This window comes from Salvelinus fontinalis, chromosome 4 (genome assembly GCF_029448725.1).
Source record: "Salvelinus fontinalis isolate EN_2023a chromosome 4, ASM2944872v1, whole genome shotgun sequence".
Classification (NCBI taxonomy): Eukaryota; Metazoa; Chordata; class Actinopteri; order Salmoniformes; family Salmonidae; genus Salvelinus; species Salvelinus fontinalis.
The window spans coordinates 28530134-28556130 of record NC_074668.1 but is presented as its reverse complement, the minus strand read 5'-3'; the positions used below and the strand labels follow the sequence as shown (position 1 = coordinate 28556130).

The 25997-nt window shown below is 43.9% G+C and overlaps 2 protein-coding genes across 4 annotated transcripts in view; one reads left to right on the top strand and one right to left on the bottom strand.

Annotated features, from left to right (window-relative positions):
* Positions 1-1174: 1174 nt before the first annotated feature.
* On the top strand, positions 1175-10831 carry LOC129853471 (T-box transcription factor TBX1). Of its 2 annotated transcripts, none has more exons than XM_055919559.1 (8): positions 1175-2044; positions 3496-3835; positions 6007-6108; positions 6356-6527; positions 7098-7253; positions 8718-8785; positions 9066-9166; positions 9738-10831. In XM_055919559.1, the coding sequence occupies exons 1-8, from the start codon at positions 1762-1764 to the stop codon at positions 10121-10123; spliced, it is 1608 nt and encodes a 535-aa protein (XP_055775534.1). In that variant the 5' UTR covers positions 1175-1761; the 3' UTR covers positions 10124-10831. The 2 variants fall into 2 exon arrangements, with proteins under 2 accessions (XP_055775534.1, XP_055775533.1); XM_055919558.1 differs by having other exon boundaries at positions 3445-3835.
* Positions 10832-16561: 5730 nt separating this feature from the next.
* Positions 16562-25997, bottom strand: part of LOC129853470 (guanine nucleotide-binding protein subunit beta-like protein 1) — a 29534-nt gene continuing 20098 nt past the window's right edge. For both annotated transcript variants that reach the window (XM_055919556.1, XM_055919555.1), the window contains 2 exons: positions 23177-23392; positions 16562-17668 (listed from right to left, as the gene is read on the bottom strand). In XM_055919556.1, coding sequence (XP_055775531.1) covers positions 17387-17668; positions 23177-23392 — 498 coding nt within the window. In that variant the 3' untranslated portion in view covers positions 16562-17386. The remainder of the gene's footprint in view (positions 17669-23176; positions 23393-25997) is intronic.

Genomic DNA, 25997 nt, shown 5'->3' with positions numbered 1-25997 from the left:
ACTTGGCAATGATGAAGTGAGCTGGTATCAAAGGCATCATCTGATAAGAATAAGGAAATGGCCGCGTTGTATTGAGGTGGACTACTTGATACGTTGTTAGTCTTGCATTTTCTTGAAATATCAATATAGCATAGTAAACATATAGGCCTATAGACTATATGGGAATACAGCAATATAAACATATCATTGTGTATTATATCCTATCTAGAAATGGTTTAGGTCTATTAGGCTATCAAATGGTTAGGCATTTTAAGCTGCCTGCTACTGTATAACAACATACCTCTTAAGTGTAGGGCCTATATGTTTAGATACTGTAGTGATTAAACAAATAGAAAAATAATCAGGGATTGCTGGCTGTTAAATAAATGTGTCCCTTTCCAGGGTTATTTGCATTTGTTAATTATGTTGGCTAAATATATTAACGATCCAAATAGTTCTGTAAAATTCGACACTTAAAAACAACAGTTTACCACAGTAGTTTATTTATGCTCGATAGCACCAAGACAAACATCCAAAACAAATAGGGCTGATCCGCAAAGACAACAGCGGTGCCGCTAACTAGGTTATCCCATTAGTAGCCCGCTGCGGCCGCAAGTTATTCAATCGCCCAAGTGTAAATTAGACTAAACCCCAGTTGCTATCGCAGAGGCTCAACAAAACATTACTTTTGTAACTATTAATTAATTATGAAGCTTGATAAGCTGATAACCCGATAGGCCTACTGTAAACGCAAGATAATGGTCAAGTGCCTAGGATCGCGCATGATGGCAGCTCTCCTTGCGTTACAGACAGGCTCCTAGGACAGCAGCTCAAGCCCCTCGTGACTTTATTAACACTTGCGCTGAACTTTGTTTACAGTCCACCATGGCCAGCCACAAACTACATTATCCTACGTTTGAGTATATCTGTAAGCGTTGCGAGATAAAAAAAAAAAAGAAGACATTTAGTGGACACATAATAATGATATTCTCCATATTGCTTAAAATTGTCTGATGGTGAGATCATCTAGGCCTATTAGTTTGGCCAGACATTGCACCAACTAGGCAATGCGTACAATTCATGTGGGAGTGAATTAACTGACTATAACCCGAAATGAATTCAGTATTCCTACCTCTATAAAAGTAGGGATAACAACACAACAATACATAGGCTAGTTCATTAGACAGCAGGGGACAACAACGCCCACATGTCCAAAGTAGACTATTTGGAAATTACGCGCGCTATCCTTGCACAACCAAAGGACCTAAACATATAATTCACTATACAATCGCAGTACTTTGAACCCTGACATCTGCAATGACGTTCCATTTTTTTTGTTGCAAAATTAATAAAACATTTGGCACATTGATTGACAAGGTCTTATTCAAATAAAACTTCGTCAAAGCGTGCACACTTTTTTTTCGAGCCCTGCATGGGAGGCGTGGAGCTCTCACTTTTGACATTCTCTCTCTCTGCAGTAGCTTCTCCTCAAGGCAGACTAGCGAACTCTTATGACATCACCCAGCCACCGAATGGGAGAAGAAGGGAACAGCTCTCTGCGGATGAACGATGTTTTAATAGAAGTGGACGTGTTTGGGCATATCAATTGAATTCGTGCAAGGGAAAAGTTTTTAAAGTTGTTATAATCTTCAAAAAGATTCCGGGGGAATAGTTGGCTTTGAAAACAGCGGAGTTACCCATAGCCTACTTCGCCGAAAGGTCCCTGAAAAGGCTACCAACGAATGTTAGAGGCGAAATGTAAAACTATAACTATTGTAGCGTATGTTCCTGCGCATTGTGTCTTGTCTCCTGCTTTCTGGAATAGAGCATAAAGGAAGCAGAGGAGAGACGGCTTTTCTCGACTTCATTTTCTCGCCTATGGACGACAGCGGTCCCCTCTCTCCAAAGGCAAATGCTTTCAGTATAGCCTCTCTGATTTCAGCTGCAGAGCAAGCAGGAAACGCAACATTTGACAAACACGGCACTGGCCTGGACAAGCAACACCAGCACGACTGTTACAGTTCATTGAAAATGCACTACAGCACTGTCACCAGGGAAATGGAAGGTACGAGCGCGGTCTTGACAATAACCGTGTAAATATTTGCTTGCGTTAAGTTTGTTTGTTGATCACCTCAGGTCTTGTTGCATGTAGGTGTGATCTTGTTCCCGTAATATCCTACAATTGAGCAACCATGTTTGCGTTAGTGTAGATATGAAATGCATAACTAAAGCAATGTTGATACTGGAGTAGAATGTAAAAAAAAAAGTAGGCTTCTATGAAAATATTCCCGAAAAGTCCCTTCCAGTAGGCTATAGGAAAGTTCGGGGAGAATTATGATGCATATGACGATAAGAAGTTATAACTAATAAACGAATCACAACTTATAAAACACTCAGTAATCATAGGCACAATGTAGCCTCATCTTCATAGAACTGACATATCTTGACAAAATAGGGATTTCAGTTCCATTTCAAATCCCAGTGAGTTCGTAAATACTACTTTCAGAGAAGAAAAGAGCACGACAACACATTTTGAAAATAAGGAACGAGAAGTTAGTGGCCGGGGTAGCCTACATGGGGCACCAGTTCGTATTAAATGGTAAAAAACAGTTGATAGGCCTATATCCAACACATTGGCATGTGTCCCTCATCCCAGTTCCATTTGGCAAAACAATGTAACATACAATTCACCTCGAAATAACCTTATGTGTTTGTTTGTGCATGCAAATAAGTGTTTGTTTACCTTGTAAAAACGTTTACCCTCCACTGTGCCAGCTATCCCGTCTATTGTTACGGGAAGACGATGTGGGCGATTCCCTTATCCAAAAGTAAATGGGTGCCGGAAAGCCCATTAAAAAGGGGCGCACTTCACTGTCAATCAGTCTCGTCCCAAGGCAGGCGGGGAAAGGGACTTTACCTGCAGTTCCTTATCTAAATAGAAATAAGACCTGGTTTTATCGTGAAGGGGAGGCCCTAGATAAGAGAGAAGAAGTCTGGATTGCAGTGTATCATACTGCAGTAGGGCAGCAGAGCAGAGGCCGTCTGGAATACTTTTGAACACAATCCCTCGAAAAAAACAACTTGCGTGTGCACAGGGTTATAGTTCTACAAAAACATTTTTGATCAGGGTTGGGAATTATAATTAGGGTCGCCGAAAAAAACAAAGTTCCGAATCAACTTTTTTTCACTATTTGGACGTTTTGCGAGAAATGCTGCGATCGAATTCTGTAACTGCAACAGACATTGTAGGATGTAGGCTGCGGTTGATTACAGCATCGGATGCAACAGCGATGATTAATGAACGCAGAAAACACTAAGACACACCATTGTAAAACTACTCGAACATTTATAAAGGGAGTTTGACGTTGAAGAAAATAACTCGAGCCTACAACTGCTTTTCAGGGTTTTATTTCTATCCACAAGTGCAACGCATATAGTAAAATCCAGCTTTTGGAATGATTTCAGCAATATCCAGTCCGTGGCTGACGCAGCTGTCCCATTTTTGCGATGTTGCAGCCTTCACAACGAGCAGCCTAAGCAGCCTCAACACGTCAGGAAGTTACCATCTCTCACCGTCCCCCGGGGACCCCTACAGCCAACATGAAACCCACTTTGAGCCCTGCCCGGCCGCTCAACACAGCTACAACTACTCGGGGTCGAACCCGGCCCAGGCCCAACACAGCGACACCGGGACTTCCAACTGTTCCTCATCGTCCTCCAGCTCCACGCCGAACAGCAAGTCTCTGGTGAAAAAGAACCCTAAAGTGGCCAACATTAACGTTCAGTTGGAGATGAAAGCTTTATGGGATGAATTTAATCAGCTGGGAACAGAGATGATCGTTACCAAGGCTGGAAGGTGAGTGGAATTTACACCATGATACATGCAGGCTTCACTGGGTTAGGGTGCATTGGGCCTCCAGATATGAGATCATGTTATACATTAACAAATATTTAGTTGCCCATTTGAAATGCATTCCCGAGAGCTCGCACATACAACGTAAATCATGAGATATGTTGGGAGATAATATTTAAAGTCGGTGTGTATAGTCAATTACAAATTGATGTTGGTGTGATGCTGCAATGGAAATTACGCAGCAATATACAGGCTTTCGATCTACTGAAAACATCTTTCAGCTCATGCTTTTTAAATAGCTCGTCACATTTGACCATACTACCTAGACAAACTATTCACAAATAAACTATTTAAGGAATATTCTGTAGTGTTATGATATAACTAGCCAATAGACAGCCAGGCCCCTGATATCATTTCTAGGCAGATTGGAACGGAATCAAATATGCCTATTAGCCTATTGGTATGTTAAGCATTCTCTTAAATTAAGCATTTGTATTTGTAGTAGTAGATACAATTAAGACTATGATATTTCCCCACAAATACATTCAAAACGGCCTACATGCTTGCGCAGAGAAAGCTCAATATTTCCGACTGAATAAAATTACGATATTTATCCAACAGTTTACGCATGCATTTTAGAGAAGAATTGTACGCGTAAATGCCCTTCTGTTTCCCCTCTAAATGGGCCGTGCTTTCCTTGACATAAGCCCACCGCACAAACAGTGAACTTGAGCGTTCCTATTCTGAGTAATAACACCATACCTAAGGCATTTATTTCTGGAACCCTAAACCCCGATTTACGCGCCAATGTCACAGGTCGTTATAAGACCATTAGGGTCACAGTAGGCCTTGGGTATATGCGGTAACCAACAAAGCAGCGGCACTCAAACATACACATTACTCCACTGAGTCTCACTACAGTGAATTAGGGGATGCTACATTAGATTGTTCAAACAGATAGAGAACGGTCCAGAATTCGACTTTATTCGGGCAATGAATAACGAGGTTCCTTTGGTGCTATAGTTATTTTACGGTTACGTTTTGCTCTTGATACCCTCCTGAAATGCAGCATTTAGCGCTTTTAAAAGCTGGGGAAAGTTTTGAAATAGGCCGATGTTTCGCATAAAAATAACTTCCTACTGTAAACATTCCACATAATAGTAAAATGACAGGTTTATAACCTATTTCTTGCTCTAATATAACTTTATATGTACACGCTGTCTCATAGGCAACAGGTAACACAATATTTGATGCAATTGTAATAGTCAAAAACCATATTGATTAATTCGCTGTATGACTAGGCCCACTTGTCATATCTATCAGTTAACTTTTAATAACTGCGTTTTTTAAATTAAATATTTACAGTTGTGTTTTATGGATTTGAGCTCCATAAGAGATGGCATTTACGCAGGCTCAGTTTACCTATAGGGTGACAGCAGAAAAGCATCTGTCATTCCAGAGATACTACGCAACACAGGATCCGAGGGAGGGTACTTTAAAAGCTACTTTAACCTCACCTATCCACAACTGCAGCCTTGAATAGACTCTGACGTTAATTGAGCGGTGATTTTAGGATCACTTTCACTGGTTTGGCGGATTACTCCACACACAATAAAACGTTTTACGGTATGATACACCCCTCATGCGAGTGTGAGCAGGAGAGAGAGAAAGTAGGCATATTTAATAAAGAGACGGGAAAAAAGAACAGCCCCTCGTGCGTATAAATGACTGGAATCCTTCAAAGGGTAGAAGAGAAATGCAAGTGGATGTGCAGTGTTATATAAAGCTAAGCGTAATTTGGGTTAACCAAAAATGTAACACGTCGTTTATCCACCCATTAAATCGCGTCATACACAGTATCGGCCTAAAATCCCGGGCCTGCTTTTTTGTTGAATAGGAAGGCGTCATAACATCATGTAGGCCTACTGCAACAACAAACCCCCAAAAACCATAACAATACGGTTGTGGCTGCGGGTGAAATAATATTTTTCGGCTGTTGTAAAAAACAATATGTTATCAAAAAGCATATCACAACATATTGCTTATATCCTGATGGGAATTTCTCAAAATCGCAAGTAAACCCCAGTGACAAACACTTGCAGATCAGCCCATACAATGATAGAGCCAAGTCGAAGAAAACTGATTTTAAAACATCCATGTGTTCTCTCTGTCAGGCGAATGTTTCCTACGTTTCAAGTGAAACTATTTGGAATGGATCCTATGGCAGACTACATGCTGCTAATGGATTTCTTACCAGTCGACGACAAAAGATACAGGTACGTTTTATTTACCAAACGAACAAGATACAAATCTACACTTTTCTTGGGAAATATTTTGTGCCAGTGAACATTAGCTGCAGTGGGTGTAGAGCAATGGCCTATAGTTTCTAGTGGACGTGCATCCAACTCACAGTAGGCCCGAGAAAATACATTTAATTGGACAACAGAACGTAGGAATACAATCCATTGACCCCCCCTGTAAACTCGGTGAAAATGTTGCTCGTTTTTCTTCTTCCTTTTATAGGTATGCTTTCCACAGCTCCTCATGGCTGGTGGCGGGTAAAGCTGACCCTGCTACTCCGGGGAGAGTTCACTACCACCCCGACTCTCCAGCCAAGGGCGCACAGTGGATGAAGCAGATAGTCTCATTCGATAAACTAAAACTCACTAACAATTTATTGGATGACAATGGACATGTAAGTATATTGCAGCGAAGACCCTGGTTTACTAAATAACATGTGTTTCCATGAGTAAGATGTTATAGCCTATATCCTATAGGCCACATGTCACATGAAATCATACTATTTTAAATTATTTATTTGAACTGATTGTATCTGCTTTCAAATGACTTTAAAGAGAGCATGATTCAAAATAACTATACCTGTACATGTGTAGGTCTTGTGCGCCAAAATAGTTTCCACGGCAGAATTTTTTCACATTTCCTAAACTACACAACATTTTTCCAGTTTACCCATTTGTGTTGGATAGCTCTGGGTAATTTTATAGGTCTAGTTCATTTTTTTGATTTTACATCATTTTAATCCATGCGTAATTGGATACATTTGGTTGTGCGTAAACTGGTAGGCCTATAGTGCGGAAAATCTATTGACTTCCATAAGAATTATGCTCATTCATTAATTAACTGACCCTTGCGTTGACGAGCCAACATGGGGTTAAGAAAACACTATTTAGAGACATCACAATCGACAAATGTCCATTGAGCTAAGTAAAATAGGCCTAACCTATTCCTCTCTCTCCCCCTGCAGATCATTCTAAACTCAATGCACAGATACCAGCCAAGGTTCCACGTCGTCTATGTGGACCCACGCAAAGACAGCGAGAAGTATGCGGAGGAGAATTATAAGACCTTTGTTTTTGAGGAAACACGGTTCACGGCGGTAACAGCATACCAAAACCACAGGGTAAGATATCGCCCTCTATGTGCTATGCAGATATAATAACACACATTGTAACATATTATAACCTGATAATAGATGGTTGTTATTGTTGTTGGTTTTACACTGTATTTTGTGAACAGGCAGTGTTTTTACAAAAATGGAACAATTTAAAAGGTATAAATGAATGAGGCCAAATGTGAATCAGCAGGCCTTAAACAGGATAAACGTGGTGCCAGCCTGTTGGCCTGTATTTCTATTATAATGAAGTAAAACGAATAGGGCCCAATCTGTTAGGTTATAAACTTGTATTAGATTAGTAATTAATTTAATAATTTGCAGGACAAATAATTATATTGGCAAACGAATAGCCTATAACTGACGCAAGGATCGCAAATATATATATATATATTTTATTAATGTATGCATTATTTGACCATTCCATATTTCGAACAAGGCACAACCTAACAGCATTCATTGCAAGTAAACATGTCTTTATTTCATAGAACAATTAAAAAAACGTAAAAAAATGACTAAGAATAGTATTTATATCCCAGTGAAATAGATTATGGATTATGCTGACAAGCTTTAAATTAAAGACATGACAAACACATTGAAGAAATAGGCTATAGGCCAAAAAACGCTTTTCTGACCGTGAAAAAAAAGCCTGATCATTCATTTTACGGAACATCTGATTCTTCCCTCTAGCTTGATCCCCGTTAACTTTTTACAAATTATTTGATTGTATCAAATAGCTGAACATAATTCCTTTACGTGATATTTTTGCGCCTGGAAATTATCTGTGTCACTGATGCCCCTGCACAGCTGTCCAGTTTCTGTTTTTCCTCTGTCTTTCCTGCTATGTGTTCTATCTGTTTGACCCCTTCGCATCCAACTGGTCTTCTACGCGCACTAAGGGGCATTCATTTTGTTGTTCAACTCATTCCGGAAATTCATGACCACATAACTTCATTCGCGGATGTACAAAACTATTAGCCTCATCAATTATTAAAAATGACATGTTCAGCTGACATTTTTATTCAGTGTCAATGCCACAATAAATCACTTCTTAGGACTAAACTGTCATTTTCTAGGCATAGGCCTAGCCATTACTACAAAAATACGTCTTATATTTGTAGCCTTGCATACCTTTAACGTTTTGGTTAAAATAGGCATGTTTTTATACAAGGAAAAAGGGGAGCGGCTATAGCATCGTTCTTTATGGCAACGTAACGGTAAACGCTTTGACCATCACTAGTTAAGCCTATATCACGCCATAGGCAGATACACATTCCGCTCATTTTTTTCGTGTTGAGTAGGCGTAGGCTACATTGTATTTCGTGAATATTACACGTTCGAATGTTATGTATTTAACCCTAATCATAACCTAAACCCAAAAGCCTGAAAAAGCCGCACGTAATGTGTGTTGTTCTGGGTTGGACTTTCCACTTTGACATGGAGGTTTACCTGACTTTGTCCTTTTGGTTGTAGATCACGCAGCTGAAAATCGCCAGTAATCCTTTTGCAAAGGGCTTCAGGGACTGTGATCCGGAGGACTGGTGAGAAAACTTTAAACTCCATTTAGGTCTACTCAATTTATCAGTGACAATTTGATCAATTTTCACAAAACTGCATCAAATTGTTTTAATGGACCCAGTGAATATGAAATGTGCTAGTCTCTTTACAGCCAATGTCATCCATAAGTAAATCACATTTAATTATTTGTGTCTTGTGGCTCTGTTAATGTGCATCCTCTATCTTAATAAATAATAAAGCTATTGGTGTTTTTGACACAGCAAATATTTGACAGTGTAACTGAATTCATTCTCTCTGCTCCAGGCCCAGGAATCACAGGCCAGGCTCTATGCCAATTATGAGTGCCTTTGCAAGAACAAGGAACCCAATGTCGTCTCCCCCACAGCAGAACAGCTCAGAAAAAGGTCTGTAGCCCTCCCTTTCTCAGATGGGGAATATAATTAACAAGTTCATTACCTTCACTGAGAGACCTAATGAATCCAGGAATGATCTTTTATAACAAATGTACACATTTCATCTTAATTTAGCAATACTATAACTGAAATACGAGTAACTGTTTGCTTTCATAAGTTCATATCCATGTAAAATATTGAACAGATATCACCTACAGTAAATGTAACTTTCACAATGGAGATTGCAGAATTATAGAAATGCATTGTATGACCACAGATCAGGATGCTTTGGTGTGCTTGCTCTTGGCTTGGCTAATGTGTTAGTGGCGCAGAGGTCTAAGGCACTGCATCTCAGTGCTAGAGGCATCACTACAGACCCTGGTTCGATTCCAGGCTGTATCACAACCGGCCATGATTGGGAGTCCCATAGGGCGGTGCACAATTGGCCCAGTGCCGTCCGGGTTAGGGTTTGGCCGGGGTAGGCCGTCATTGTAAATACGAATTTGTTCTTAACTGACTTGCCTAGCTAAATAAAGGTTTTGCCGATCTCTGACTGTCTGCTATTGTTTGTTGTTGACGTTAGAGGACAGTAGGCGGGACTACGACCGGGACCCCAGTGGTACGCCAATGCACGCCGACCCCGCCCACCAGCTGATGTCACGCGTCCTCAGCCCCGCTCTCCCCATCCCAGGGGGCCTCCACGCCGTCCCCCTCACCAGCGGCCGGCCCAGCCCTCCCCACGACTTGCGTACCCCGGACGGCCACCCGCTGGCCCCAGACACCCTGCATCACCACCCCTACAAGTACCCCACATCCTACGAACACTACCTGGGGGCTAAGACCCGGCCATCGCCGTACCCTTTACCCGGCATCAGAGGACACACGTACCACCACCACATGAACCCAGCCACAGCTAACATGTACTCTGCCACCAGCGCCCCATCTAACTATGACTACGGGCCAAGATAATGAATGTATAGCTGTAGCTGGCAGCCGCTGCCCATGGCCGACACACCTGGGCCACCGCTACTAGCTAGCTAGCGCTGTGGAAAAGCAAACACACAGGAGGGGAGGGACAACACAACTCTGTCTTCATGGCTGATGCAATGTCAAGTGAGTCGGGAGATTGCGCGGTGCGCCCCTGTTGCTGGATACCCTCCACCCCTCAGAGAGAGACAAAAACTTCCGTATTTATTTTAGGGAAACATATCTTGGCAGGAAGTACAGACTGCCTTCTGAGCCCACGCAGGGGTCTTTCTTGACCTCTGAACGTTGACAGCAATAGCTCTATATGAGGGTACCTTTTTACTGTGTGGTAGAGCGAAGCAGACAGTGAGCCCTCTCTTAAAACATGGATGATGCATTATCACGGACTGGAAATTATTATTTTTTTGTGTTGGATGCACTTTGTTTTTTTTTGCTTTCAAAAAAGCCATATGTTATATAGTCAATCAAGCTTCCATAAATATACAAGATATTTGCATGTTGAGCTCATCAGATAGGTGTTAAAATGCCTTTGAAATGATTTTTTTTGTTCGAGAAAAAAAATTGATTTGATTTTTTAACCATCCTGAGAAGCTTGTACCATGGCACTGACTTGCAGCAATTCTAAGTAAATAAAGCAGCAGCATGACTGTTCTGTAACTGTAAAATAAACATCACATTCTTAACTTTTAATTCATAAAGCACGAGTCCTCCCTGCCTGTGCGCTATCATGGGGCCAGGAAAGACCTTGCCTCATTGATTGCATTATTCTGTTCCCTCAAACTGGATTTACCCAGTTGGATTATGGTGTTCAGTGTATGTGTGAGAGAGAGGGGACTTGGAACCTGTCTAAACATTAGGTTGTACACCGACCGATATGCTACAGTTCAAAGGTCAGCATCCACACCTGGGTCTACAGAATTATTCAAATGATGTGTTGCATAGAAGAGGAATCACGCTAAACATACACACTCATAGTTGCACAGTAATAGGACCATACTTCCAAAAGGTAAACACACACATGGAAAGGCCAAGCCCCTTAATTGTGTGTGTGTGTGTAGGCACGCACAAGTGTGTGTTCTGTGTGCACATGTATATATGTGGGTTGTGTGCACGGGCAAGTGTGTGTGTGTGTATTGTGTGTGCAAGTGTGTGGGGTAGTGCGGGCGTCTGTGTGTGTGTGTGTGTGTGTGTGTGTGTGTGTGAAAATAAAGGCAAAAAACAGTCAAATCAACAAGGCATGCCATTGAGCAACCCAGCAACAAAATTTGATACCCAATCAGGATTCTATCCAACCCAAATTTATTAAATCAAACATTTCTTATTTCTTGTTCTGAAACAAAAATCACGTTTTTTTAAAGCTTTAAATGTAATAAGCATGTGTAGGACTATATGCAATTTTTAGATTTTTTAAATACATTTCAAAATGTTCTTGGCAAATTAAACAAAAAGTGTAGGCTATAAAACAAATTATTTTTGCAACCAGATTTGTCAATTGGTCAGACCAGGATATAAATAAAATTGTGCAATTGCTACATTAAAATGAGAAAACAAAATAGTGCAGTATGGATTCAAGCATAATATCAACATTCAACTTGTTTAACTTAAAAGTCTCTACAATATCAGGAGCGGGAATAGCTTTAACCATGAACAACAGGTCATACAGCCAACCATCTGACTTCCCAGAAAAATACCCACTTTGTCTCTTCTACACGGACAATAAAAAAAACATGAAACATTTCCTCTTAAAGGCCCGGTGCAGTCAAACACGTGACCACTCCCAGACAGTCCTATCAGAATTCTTGCTTGAGAAATTGCTCTTTGTTATGAAGCTATTTTTGTTTCTTTTTAACCATTTACATTGTGGGAAAAAAATCGCAGTAAATCTACTTAATTGTTATCCAGAAATTATTTGATATCGATTTTAAAAAACGGCTGCGTTGGACCTTTAAAGGATCTATTCCTCACATGAAATGCCACAGTAGTGCTATATTCTTTGCTTAAAAAGGATCACTAGCCAAAAACACACATATTCCGTGCAGTCCTGTCTCTATTAGAAATCGGTCCTATAAAGGGATGCTTTGTTCTCAAGGATAATTCGTGCTAAAATAACATGCTGTTCGGGGATCTGGGACTATCATGACAATAGGAGACGTCATGATTCATTTCAAGTATGCATCTTCTCTTCAAGCGCATGCAGCTGCGGAAGGGTCCAAGGTAGGTGAAAAGGACGCCCATGCGCAGGTTGACCTCTGCCTGTCAATGACTTGTGAAGGAATCGAAGCTTAAATAATTTGTCCACTCATTTGACCGTCAACTAATTGATCGTATACATTCTATTTAGGGTACTAACACCAACAGGGACCTGAACACGTGCAATTCAGGAATATCGTGGAATAAGAGCTGCTCTCGTTTGAGGGAAATCGTTTTTTCAAAAGACAATCATTTTACTGTAGGTTAAGACTAGGCTACATATTTCCAAGTTGGAACAAAATGAAGATTGAAATTGAAACACACGCCGATAAATTTGATGATCAAATTAGCCTTGGAAAAACAATACTTGTTTCGATTGAAAGTTATTCCTGACACTACATTCGTACAAAATTGGCACATTTTAACAATAGTTATTCAATAACTAAAACAATGCAAGCCTAATGTATAAACAATTCTAACATTTACATTTGCATGAAATCCAGGATAAAAGTGTGATTATATGATACATTTGGAAGCAAAGAAAGTATTCACGAAAGTTTGCCTTTATAGGCCTACCATCATGCACTGATTCGATATGGTCTGGTTCTACAATATTATACCGTCTTACGCTAATTTCTAAACAATATTACTAACAATTTTGTAGTTGCTAAATACGTAAACACATTTTCCTTCACATTCACAATATTCCTGGTTCCTGTGTGACCTGGACAGGAAGCGTCAGTCTGGAGAATTGAGGCTCCCTTCGCGTGAGCTGAACTTCGGCTGGGCGTAATGAGAAGTGACCCATCAGGAAGGCAAGGACACCGAGACCCAGGCCTCTTCCGTTTGGTCGAGGACTCTTCCGTTAGGTAGACCCAGCTGTGTTTATCCTTGCAGTGCTTCGCCTTGATGTTGGGCCAGTGGTCCCGAACCTGCGCCACTCTCCGACTGTCCGCTCGCTGATGGCCGCCAGGTGAGGACAGGAGTCCATGGCCATAACTGACAGATAATTACCGCTTGGAGACAACAAAATAATCTCAGGACAAGGTGAATATTTATTTGACGGACGATGCGCAGTATTTTATATCATTAGAGTGAAAAAAATTATTTGTGAGTTCTGAGTCCCATAAACATATCACCGTCAACTAAATCCAAACTGGACATTTACGCATGACATATTGTATTACGGGGTATGCTATAGCCTACATTACGGCTCAAAAGTAGCATAACTCCTAAATATCATTGATAATTGCTATGAATGAAATTCCTATGTATATTTATGTCATATAAAATGCCCTGTAAACATACCACCCTAGATAAAGTAGCCTATACCTGCTCTCAAACCGTGGGACAAGTGGAATTAAAAACACATCTAAAACAGCAGTTCATTTTAGGGGCTGGATGCTGCTCCTTGCAACAACAACAAAAAAAGTTAAACTGCTACAACTAAACCTATTTTTGAACAAAAATATAAACCAACATGCAACAATTTCAAAGATTTTACTGAGTTACAGCTCATATAAGGAAATCAGTCAATTAAAATACATAAATTAAGCCCTAATCTATGGATTTCACATGACTGGGAATACAGATATACATCCGTTGATAACAGATACCTTAAAAAAAAAGGTTGAGGCGTGGATCAGAAAACCAGTCAGTATCTGGTGTGACCACTATTTGCCTCATGCAGCATGACACATCTCCTGGAACTGGAACTTGCGGTTGTACACGTCGATCCAGAGCATCCCAAATATGCTCAATGGGTGACATGTCTGCTGAGTATGCAGGTCATGGACGAACTGGGACATTTTTAGCTTCCAGGAATTGTGTACAGATCCTTGCGACACGGGGCCATGCGTTATCATGCTGAAACACGAAGTAATGGCGGCAGAAGAATGACACGACAATGGGCCTAAATTTACATTGATAAAATGCAATTGTGTTCATAGCAAACTGCTCGCCCACACGACGCCATAGACATGGTCTGCGGTTGTGAGGCCGGTTGGACATAATGCCAAATTATCTTAAACAACGCTGAAGGTGGCTTATGGTAGAGAAATTAACATTCAATTCTAGGGCAACAGCTATGATGGACATTCCTGCAGTCAGCATGCCACACTTTCTCAAGACATCTGTGGCATTGTTGTGTGACAAAACCGCACATTTTAGAGAGTGGCCGTTTATTGTCCCCAGCACAAGGTGCACCTGTGAAATGATCATGCTGTTTTACCAGCTTCTTGATATGCCACATCTGTCAGGTGGATGGATTTTCTTGGCAAAGGTAAAAACGTTCACTAACAGGGATATAAACAAATGGGTGCACCAAATTTGAGAGAAATGAGCTATTTGAGAGTATGGACAATTTGGGGGATTTTATTTTTCACTTAATGAAACATGGGACCAACACTTTACATGTTGCGTTTATATTTTTGTTCAGTGTATATTCACCATAATAATGGTTCACAATGATCTTTGATACATAGGCTACATTTTAGACATAAGGCCATGACTGTTCATTTTCGCTGCACATTCAGCTCAGGTAGGCCTAAACACTGACATGAATTCTGGTGTTTCCCCACTACTAACCCAATGCTTTAAAAGGTGAGTGGGCATGTCTCAGGCTGAGCCTGTGGAAAAACATACTCCAATCAGACAGAAAAATAAGACTTGAGTGAAATATTTGGTATTTCTGTACAGCCTAGCTATGCACACAGATGTCTTCAGCTCCAAAGAAGATAGGATGCCACATGCTTGCCATATGAGGACAGACTCAGGAGAATGAATGATAATGCAACCAGAGGCATCATTTGACACTCATCTCCATCTGGCCCATCTGTTGTGACAAGCCTATCAGAGCTGTGCTCAGTTTGTTTCACCTTTGTGTACATTTCTCCTGCCGCACCCCGGCAGCTTGGCATATCTGTGGACAGATATTAAAAACAAGCCAAGGTAGACCTACTGGAGTCGTTTACCTAAAAGTTCTGCAGAGAGAGCAGAGCAAGTGTTTCACATTTTCCCAAAGCTTTTCAGCGAGTGAAGGTACTACAGTTTGTTCCATTTGCCAACGCGGACGGACATTTTATGCCGAATATAAAAAACATCACTAGAGAGAGAAACAACCGTGATGCATTCATATTAGTGTGCAGACGACAAACAAAGATGACTCTGCCTACAAAGCATGGCATTCTACCTGCTCTCAAGCAGAAAACTATTTTCTTACAATCATATTCCTATTCATTTCTATTCTATAAACATTCATGCTCAGTTCGTCTCACGTCATCACCCAGTAATCCAACCCACCATTAATACACCAAGGTCTATTAAAACCCGTGCTGTAATAGCATAGCAGAAGAGGCCTAGGCTAAGCTAAATACTCTACTGAAAGAAAATATTCAAAATCACAATGGGCCGCTGACCCTTGACCTCCAAGGCCATGGTAGACACGCTAGGTGATAACTGACTGAGGCACGGGTTCTATTGTGCGTCCGGCCCTGTTGTGGGGTCCTCTCGTCTCTTCATTTATTGACTTCCTAAATGATCCATTATGAGCCGATTTACGCCCCCCCCCCCCCCCCCCCCCCCCCCCCCCCGTCCTCCCTCCATTCAGCACACATCTGCAGCAATGAAGCAGCATCTGATTTATCAGAGAACGGACGGAAGCCGGCCCACGCCACTTCTGTTGTTTGTTCAAAGTCTACAGGAGAAGTAGGAAGCAATTAGAGATTGAAGAAGTCGCGGCAGAGGTCACGGACAAAGGTACGGCGAGAAGTCTGAGCGGAGGGAAGACAAGGACGGAGCACGCGCCAGGGGAGTTAGTTCATGTAATGAACGGCTTGCTCTTTCCTCTTACTTGGGAAGGAGGAATCTCTCACTGCTGTTAGGAACGTCAGGAGTCTTTGATTTCTCTGGCCTTTTCCTGTAGTCTGACGAGCTACTCCGGTCTAGGTCATCCCAGGAGACTGGGGCTTTATGAAGCAAAATGTCTGTGTGAACGTCTGTTTGAAGTTTATAGCGGTGTAGGCAGCGCAGCCCTGTAACACATGGGATCCCATGCTGCTCATTGACTCACTGGGATATTATTAGAGACACCATTTACACCCAGTAGACAAACATTACTTCTGTTTTCTCTGGTAGTTTGACAACAAGTATGGCGGACGGCTTCTCAACTACCCTGACCAAGGAAGACTCATTTAGATTCTAGGTTGCAGTTATACAACTGTTGATGCTTGGTGGATGTACAGAAAAACGTATTTATTGCCAGGAAATAAAAAAGTAACAAAGCACAGTATATACTATTTACATTTGGTGTACCTGGGGTGTAATTCACAAAGCTTAAATGTATCCAATCAAAGTTTTGAATTTGACACATGATTTCCCACAATGTACAGGGGCAACATATTGTACTCACAATGACAAACAGAAATACATTCAAGACCAAACTGAAAATACAAGTAACCTCTTTAGTCCAAATCCGTACAGACAGCCTCTCTTAGTTGAGGGAACATTGTTTAGTGGCCCTCCTTAACAAACAGCTTTGTCTCTTCTGTCCCAGTTCTGTGGTTAACCCTGTTTGACTGATGCAGTGTAGGTCAGAGCAGAGGGCAATGTTAAACTAGATCAACAACACAGGATTACGCAGTCACTCAGGCGCGACTTATACCTCAAATTCAAGTCCGCTCAGGCAAATCTCCAACCAGATAAGCAAACACAATAAAACAGTTGGTTTTGACCAAAAATAATGTGTTCAAATTAAGTCTCAGTGAATTGTTAGCAGAACTAACCAGCTGTCTTGACAGCTTTTGTTTGGAAGCACAAAGACATCTCATCCTGACCTGATCCATCTTGGCTGTCGGAAATGTCTTCACAGTCTGAGACAGAAGTTCCTGCCCAGTAGTTCACATAGTCCAGCTCTAGTTAGTACATTCAGATACAGTCCAGGGATAGTAAAAGGAGTATAAAAGAGTTGGTATAATCACTGGCGAGACGACTCCCTATGTGGAGTGAGATACACACATTCCTGGTCACATCCATAACATACCAACAGGGCCCAGGAGCTCACCCAGTGTCCGAGCTGCCCTGGTTGTATATGGACCAGAGGCTGATGCGCTGGTCTTTGGAGCCCGCGGCCAGCATCCTGTTCCTGGGGTCCTGGTGGTCTGAGAAGGCCAGGCTCAGCACTATGTCTGTGTGGTGCTGGAGGACAGCCAGGGGCCGGAGCTTTTTCCAGCCGAACACACGGACACGGTGGTCCCAGCCGGCCGACGCCACGATCTTACGGTCCCCCCGGATGCACAGCTGGGAGATCCCAGGATTCACAAGGGCTACGGGTTCCTGGAGCTGAGGATTGAACAGCAAAGACCACAGAGAGAGCAAGGAAGGAAGAGAATAAGAATCCAAACATAGACTGTTCTCAGAGAGCCACATTCACACACACACACACACACACACACACACACACACACACACACACACACACACACACACACACACACACACACACACACACACACACACACACACACACACACACACACACACACACACACACACACACACACACACACACACACAGTGTTCAACAAAAGTAAAGCACAGCAACGCAGTCCAATGTGGGTATAACATTGTAGGCTGTTAATGGGTCAGGGCTTTTCAGTTGCTAAGTAACATACGCAAGACGTTCACGCAAAACAGAAACTCATGGAGATTTAAAAATAGCCTTCTCGGCACAGTAATTGAGGAAATAATTTTGTTGCATTCTTCTCACACATTTTCTAAAACGACTCAGCAGAATTGCGCAACCAACCGAGAGAGGAAAAATAATTCTCAAACACCAATTAGTTCACCAAGCTACTTAATCATTCCCGTCTGGGGAAGTGTGCCCAATAACACAGAGAGGGAGAAAGAGGAGAGAGAGAGAGAGGGAGAAAGAGAGAGGGAGAAAGAGGAGAGAGAGAGAGATTATCAGCTGATCTGATGATTGAGGTCCAAGTGGAGGCCTGGATTGTTGTTGAACCTGGCCAAGAAACTCCAGGGACTCAATCATCGGGTATAAAACATTACGACACGAGTAGTGGAGAGCAAATCCCTCACAATTCAACTATTTGGTTTGGAGTTAGAGGCTGGGAGGTTTTCAATAGCAAGAGCAAATGGGGCTGAGATACCTTTTGTCACTTCTTTACGAGCGAGAGCGGCAGCGAGACAGAGAGAGAGAGAGGAGTAAATAAAGAAAGAGAGATAGACCATCTCGTTGAAATCCTCGTTTGCAGAACTGTGTTTCTTTAAACACCTCTGATGAATTACATGTGCATTGAAAGGACTGGTCGACAGGAGAAGAGACCGAGAAACACACAGTTGTAACGTCTGCCTGCTTCAGATCACCATCCGCTCCCATTCTCTGATCAACAATGTCCCCGGAGACTGAATTCATCTCAGTAAAGGGGGGAAACATCGTGACACATTCTAACGGATGGCGCCTAGATCCCCATCAATGGGCCATACGCACCGCTGACATTCCCGAGTGGAGGAACGCACGTGCTCTACCCAGTTCTTCGTAAAGACTACGCAGCGTCACGCTGGTGCGTTTGCATGGGACATCCACATCTAGCCATGGAAGCAGGAATGAATCTGGACAGCGTAAAATTTGACTTCATAAACTGTGTCCTTGCAGATGAATTGTCTCGTGCAGGAGGTGACGGGCCAAGAATTTGTCTGCGTGCTCCTGTTCCGGATGGGAAAATCAGAGGAGTACAGCGCTGCCTGTGGAAGACGTAAGCCAGGTACTCCCAGTCCCGAGCGTAGTGGATAGAGTGGAATGCAACAGGAGAAGGCCTACAGAGGAATGTCATTGATCAAAAAACAACCAACGAACCAGTACAAAAACCTAGAATAATTTGTAGGATTAATACGGGTTCTTACTAGACTTAGAACAAGCTAATAGTAAGGAACGTATTGTCAGCCGAACTAGACCAGCCCATGTAAGAGACCTACTATCCAACAAAGTGGGGCTGGCTGGCTGGGGTGAAAGAGGGATCATTTGGAATCCCATTATTACCTCAAGAAGTTGGTATGCCCGAACCCCTCTCCATCTGGTTGTCATTACAGACCTTGATAATGATAGGTTCAACTGTCTATTTTTGTTTGTTTTGCTTCCCATAGATTGTGTCAGGAAAATGTATTTATTTAATGAAGGGGTCAGTTGTAAGCCATTGAAAAAACAGTAAGTAATTGTCCATCCATTGTTAGGTTGTAAGCCTAATTATTCTCTCTATACTTTCTCCAATCTCAGACATGATGCTGAGAAAATGGCTGCAGGGCTGTCCTCTAGCAGAACCTTCTGTAGTCTAGATGGTCCTGTCTCACACCTCCCCCTCCCTCCCTCCTACATCAGGCACTTCCTCCAGTGAGTGTAGTCATCCACTAGCAGTGTCATTAGCCCCACCTCAGTCATGAATAAAGTCCATTAGATTTGTCCTGGGATTCTACTAGGCCTTCGTTCCTTAACTCCCCCCTCTCATCCCTCACAATCAAATTCTCTAAATCATGAAAATAAGTCTTTGGGACTCATTAATTTTTCTGTTTGAGCATTCTTTCCTGGCTTGGTTACACACACACACACACACACACACACACACACACACACACACACACACACACACACACACACACACACACACACACACACACACACACACACACACACACACCAGGCCTGCTGTCTAAATGCCAGTAATCTCAGCAGTAAGTCACGACTAGGCTACCTCCTGCTCTGCTCAGTTCCACAGCTGGGCCTTCCCAAAAAGCCATTCCTTTCCCCAGATTACAGGGTCTGGTCCAATGAAAATTCATACGTTGAGATCCTGCTCTTGGCGATGCGGATAGATAAGACGGACGTTCAAAAGGAGCGTCTGCTTTGCTCCTCGGCACAGATAGTTTAGGAGGACCAGTTCTTGGCACGGAGCGCAAAGTTCCACGCTGATCTATTGAAACGTCCCATCATCACAGTCTCACTCGAGCAGATCGTGTCCGTTCCATTCCAGAATTCTGGCAGGTATTTCTGACACCCCACCCAGGTCTGAATAACACTGTGGGTGTCAGTGTCAGGGGCCCCGTCTCAAGAGACAGGAAAGGAGATGGACATGACGGACAGGTAAGAGCTACACCTGTACCTGCCCTTTAAAACATTTTTTTTTTTTATCACTAAAAGAGAATATTTCTTGACACCGGGCGGCTGGGCCACGCCTCAGAGGAACTGTGAAAGAAGGGATCCAAGTCATCCATCCATCAGTCCATCACCTCCAGCCTAGATTAGACATCAGTCTGTAATGACCTGACCTATTCTCCCTGTCGGGCTGATTGATGTAGGCCTCACTAGAATTCCTGGTACACAGAACCTGGGTTCAAATACTATTTGAAATACTTTGAGTGTTTGCTTAAGCCTGCCTGAAGTGCCAGTCGGGCGTGATATGCACTTTTGGGACTTCTCTATTGGTGTCAGTAAAATTTTCCACAAACAAGCTCACCCTATCACACCTAAAGTATGGGAAATTATTTCAAATAGTATTTGAACCCAGGTCAGCACAGGAGAGTCTATGCAGGTATGTGTTGGTGACCCGGGGATTGCTTGGCATTCGGGGACTGGGCCAGGGTCAGGAGGTTGAGATGGGGCTGGGGTTAGAGATGGCTGTGATTGAGGGATGTGGAGCTCCACCTATGAGAGTTGTCATCATGTCTCTGGCCTCTCAGAGTCAGCCATGCCTGATTTACACTGCTAATCTCCCTCGGTCTCTCTCTATGCCCACTTCTCTCTACCTCAGTCTCTCTCTCCTCCATCTATCTATCTATATCTGACTGGAGGAAACCGTCTCACAGTGTCTGTCAGTAGTGAGCAGCAACCTAAATCCATATCTATGCACTCTCCCCTGCTCAATACACGCACACACACACACTACGCTGGGTGATTCCATTGCGCTGGGTGGTGTGGGGATGATTCCACTGCGCTGGGTGGTGTGGGGGTGATTCCACTGCGCTGGGTGGTATGGAGGTGATTCCACTGCGCTGGGTGGTGTGGGGGTGATTCCACTACTATGGGTGGAGTGGGGGTGATTCCACTGCACTGGGTGGTGTGGGGACGATTCCACTGCGCTGGGTGGTGTGGGGATGATTCCACTACTATGGGTGGTGTGGGGATGACTCCACTACTATGGGTGGTGTGGGGATGACTCCACTACTATGGGTGGTGTGTGGCTGATTCCACTGCGCTGGGTGGTGTGGGGCTGATTCCACTACTATGGGTGGTGTGGGGCTGATTCCACTACTATGGGTGGTGTGGGGGTGATTCCACTACTATGGGTGGTGTGGGGGTGATTCCACTACTATGGGTGGTGTGGGGGTGATTCCACTACTATGGGTGGTGTGGGGGTGATTCCACTACTATGGGTGGTGTGGGGGTGATTCCACTACTATGGGTGGTGTGGGGGTGATTCCACTACTATGGGTGGTGTGGGGGTGATTCCACTACTATGGGTGGTGTGGGGGTGATTCCACTACTATGGGTGGTTTGGGGGTGATTCCACTACTATGGGTGGTGTGGGGGTGATTCCACTACTATGGGTGGTATGGGGGTGATATCTGGACTGGGGTCCTATGGCACTTCCAGCTCCTCAGACTTGATTGTAGCCTCCCACTGTGAACTACTGTTCCTTTACTGCAGATGTCTTTTTTGTTTGGTTAACGGCCTCCGAGGTTTTTATATTTGTATTACCTCTCGCGGGTCGTTCAACAGGCAAGGGAGAGCAGGGCCGAGAAGGGCAGCCACCCGGAAGGCAGATACCCCAGCCCTCCGCCTCACTATACTGCCGTCCCCACAAAAGTATGAGATGGCTGTCTGGGCGTCACACTGCGCTGCACTTCAGGATCATTTAAAAGCCCCAGTTGGATCCTTTCCCCCACTCGCTTTTTAAAATCTTCTCCAGAATGACATATTAAATCAATATTTTGTGTTTGTTCAAAATAAACCGAATAGCCAGGGCTCCTATTTTCAGTATATTGAATCAAACCCTTTCCAGTGTTATTGCAGGCGTTTGCAGCAAAAAAACAGAGGGTTTACAAATATTTCTAATTCAAGCGTTCATTTGTAAAAAGGCCTGGAAAGAATAACACCCCTCCACAGTACAGAACTGTAGTATATCAAGTCTCAGGTTCCCCTCTACACTGATTCATGGGGTAGACGTGAAATATTGGGCCGTTCCTTTCGACTCATGAAATCAACAGAAAATATAGCGTCAAATGAGGCGTTGCGGCTCAGATGCGCTCGGTTGTTACGCAAGATAATATATGGCAGAAGAGTGATGGGATGTTTGTTTTTTCAGAGTCACTAAAGCAGCTAGACTAGAGCATCAGGATGGTTCTGGTCTGTGAAGGACTGAGCACGCACGCGTGTGTGTGTATGTGGGTGTGTGTGTGTGTGGCGGACGGTCGGAGTGACACTCCAGCCCTGGGCCTGCCAACGCTCTGTAACCAGCGGTCTGATTTATGTCCCAGAGCCCTGCAGAGACTCTTCCTCTGGACTGTATGTTTTACCAGAGAGAGAAGAGAGCCAGGAAGAGTCTGGAAAGAACAGACTAACCTGGGTTCAAATACTATTTAAAATCCTTTCAAATACTATTAGTGAATGATTGAGCTTACCTTGCTGCGACGGAACCAATAGAAAAGTCTCAAAAGGGCAAACCCCGCCCACATGGCACTCCAGTCTGGCTAGCGCAAACGTCAAAGCCTTTGAAAGATTTGAAATAGTATTTGAACCCAGGTCTAGGAGAGAGTCTGCGGAGAGGGCTCACACTCACTGACCTGGAGTCTGTGCTGTCCGTCAAGCATCCAGGAGGCGAGGCTCTTCTCGGAGGAGCCAGAGATGCCCCTCTGCCCGGCGGGGTCAAAGTCCAGACACATGACGGGCTCAGGGTGGGCGGCCGCACGGCTCAGCACGGACCTCTGGGATACGTCCCACAGCGCCAGCGAGCCGTCCTCATAACCAGCCAGGAGGAGAGGGCCAGGGCTTGAGTCTGGCTAAGGGGGGGGGTCAAAGAGCGAGATAACGAGGGTGAGAGAGAGAGGGAAAAGAGAGCAATGGAGAAATAGCATAGGAGGTAGAGGGGGGGGGGGAAGATGTTACCATAGAAGCAAGAGGGCTGTGGAGACAGAGCAACCAACTGACACTGTGCAACTCTGAGGACCATTACTCTGCAGCTGGCCTGGCAGGCAGACTATTACAGTACTTGTCACTTTACTCCTCATCTGTATCCCTCCCTGCAGGAGCAGACCTGCAAATAGACTCACTGCACTGTCTAACACACACACACATACACACTGGTTTTACAGACGTATTCTATATATCCTATTCTACTGCACATCCAGACAACAGCCTTTTACTATGTGTTTACTGGCTGACTGAAGGATCAGCGGTATTGATCAGACAGGGAAGAGGAGTTACGAGGAGGAATACGGTGGGCTTCTAAATCAGCTGAGCGGATGAAAACAAGCAGTGGGCTTCATAGATTACCTCACAGCTGGAGAAAGGGAGGAAGGGAGAAAAGGAAAGGCGGGAGAAAGGGATGGCGCCTCCCTCTCTCCGCCCCTGACCACGGGCCCACCATTCATCTTTCTCGGGAAAGTAAACGCACAGCCCCCTCAGTCTGAAAGCCCCACCCCCTTACAACCACCTCCACCTCTACACTACCTATCATTATTTCTTCTGGGGAAAAGTCAAGTGGAAACAAAAATAGAATGCTGGCAGGTATCGCAACCCAACCAGTTTAGAGGGAGGATATCTCCATAACCATCAAGTATTTAGAAAGCAACTATGCTTCTCCGTATTGTTAGCACTCGTCTTTGAGCCTTAGCTACAAACTTGTCCCATCTAGAGGCTGGGCATACCATCTGGCCTCGAGCGGTAGTGTGCCCTGCAAAGGCAAGGCTGATGGACGACAGAAATTCTTTCCATATGTGTAAGGAGCCAAGAGAACCGAAGACTTAACAGTATATTTCTCTTCTCAAGCCTTAAACAAATTATAGACAGACCCGTGTATTCCTTCTAAACACGTCACTAACGAACGATATTAATGAGATTATGAAAACAAATAAAAACAAAGTGAAAATCAGCGTTCCCCTGCCTGCCGGCCGGGTTTCTCTTGGTTGGTAAGCGTTACCGCCTGCTGCCCCTCGGCCCTTGCACTTCACTCTAAGTGTAGGAGCTCCTCGATTGACGATGTCACAGGGCGGAGGTCAGGGAACCCCGGGTAGATACCTAATTCATTACATCCTCCGTAGCCCCACTACGAGAGGGCTCTCTGCTGGAGTAGGGCTCACGCTTCGGGGAAAGATTCTTCATCATAAAGCACCGTTGGCAAGATGGATGAACGGTGCACCCGGAGTCAGAGAAGTGGGGCCGTTGTACTGTACATGAAACTGTTGTTCACCATCCAACCCCATCTCCTAGGTGCAACCCAAATGGCCCCCTATTCCCTATAAAGTGCACTACTTTTGATCACACACACACACACACACACAAAGCAAAGCTTAGGAGCACAGAGTGAGGTTAGGTCTGTACAGAATGGCACCATATATATGTATATATGTGTGTGAAGCTTAGCTTCACTGAGTAGAGGGTCAGACTTGAGCAGAAGAAGAGGTCTTGGGATTTTTCATGTGCTCTTCTAATAACCAATGCAGGGTTACTCTTGCTCTACCAATCTGCTGTAGGTAATGTAGCACACCATACTCAACCTGTTCATCATCATCAGTCACACAGTCACAGGACTCAGACTACAGTACGTCCCAAACCAGTGGTGGGAAAGGAGAGAAAGAGAGAGAGGGAGACAGAGGCCCGGTGATGTGACTGTGATCAGGGGAAAGGAGCGGTGGGCACCCCACCACAGCAGCACATACGGAACCAATCCCATCCCCGTCCATCCATCCACTCCACTTCACTTCACTTCGCCATGACGATGGCTCTGGGGCGATGAGCTGAGAGTGATGGATATCTGTATAGGAACATTTCCTTCTAGCCGGCAGCCTCTGTTCATGTTAAAAGCCTTGCACATCATACATCACGTCCACATCTCCCCTCCGCACAACACATGGAGGCACTTTCTCCCTCCACTCGCCGGCCTTAGCCAATCAGAATGATCCGTTTGCTCGTTTACCTTCCAGACCCAGACCCCATTCCGCATGCTAACTTTAGGGAGGCCTGGGGAGGAGAGAGGGGGAAAAACACAGAGCAAAAACCCAAGAGGGGAGGGCAAATGAAAGAGCTACGTAATATGGATTTAATCCTTTCCAAACGTCCAGCGTCGAGCGTTTAAAAGGCGCCAATAAATCTGTTCTCAGGTCTCCGTCAGCATGATGGAGGATCCTTGCTCTCACTCTGTGGCGGGATGGAGGGAGGAGAGAGAAAGGAGAGGAGAGCCAACTCATTGTCTCCCCTCCAGTGGGTCAGAGGTTGAGGAAACAGCGGGCTGCACCAGCAGGAATCACGTGGATAACGAGGTGAGCGTCTTGTGATTGATTGACAGAATGTGTGGGCAATATATTCAGGCTGCCTGTGTGTGGCTGGGCCTACTATGCCCCTTAACGCTTGGTTAACACATTCACATGCAGAGACGTGTAACACACA

Coding starts and splice junctions, on each gene's coding strand:
- LOC129853471 (XM_055919558.1), top strand. CDS start 1,762: ATGTTCCTGCGCATTGTGTCTTGTCTCCTGCTTTCTGGAATAGAGCAT. Junction 3,836..6,006: donor ATCGTTACCAAGGCTGGAAG/GTGAGTGGAATT, acceptor TCTCTCTGTCAG/GCGAATGTTTCCTACGTTTC. Junction 6,528..7,097: donor TATTGGATGACAATGGACAT/GTAAGTATATTG, acceptor CTCCCCCTGCAG/ATCATTCTAAACTCAATGCA.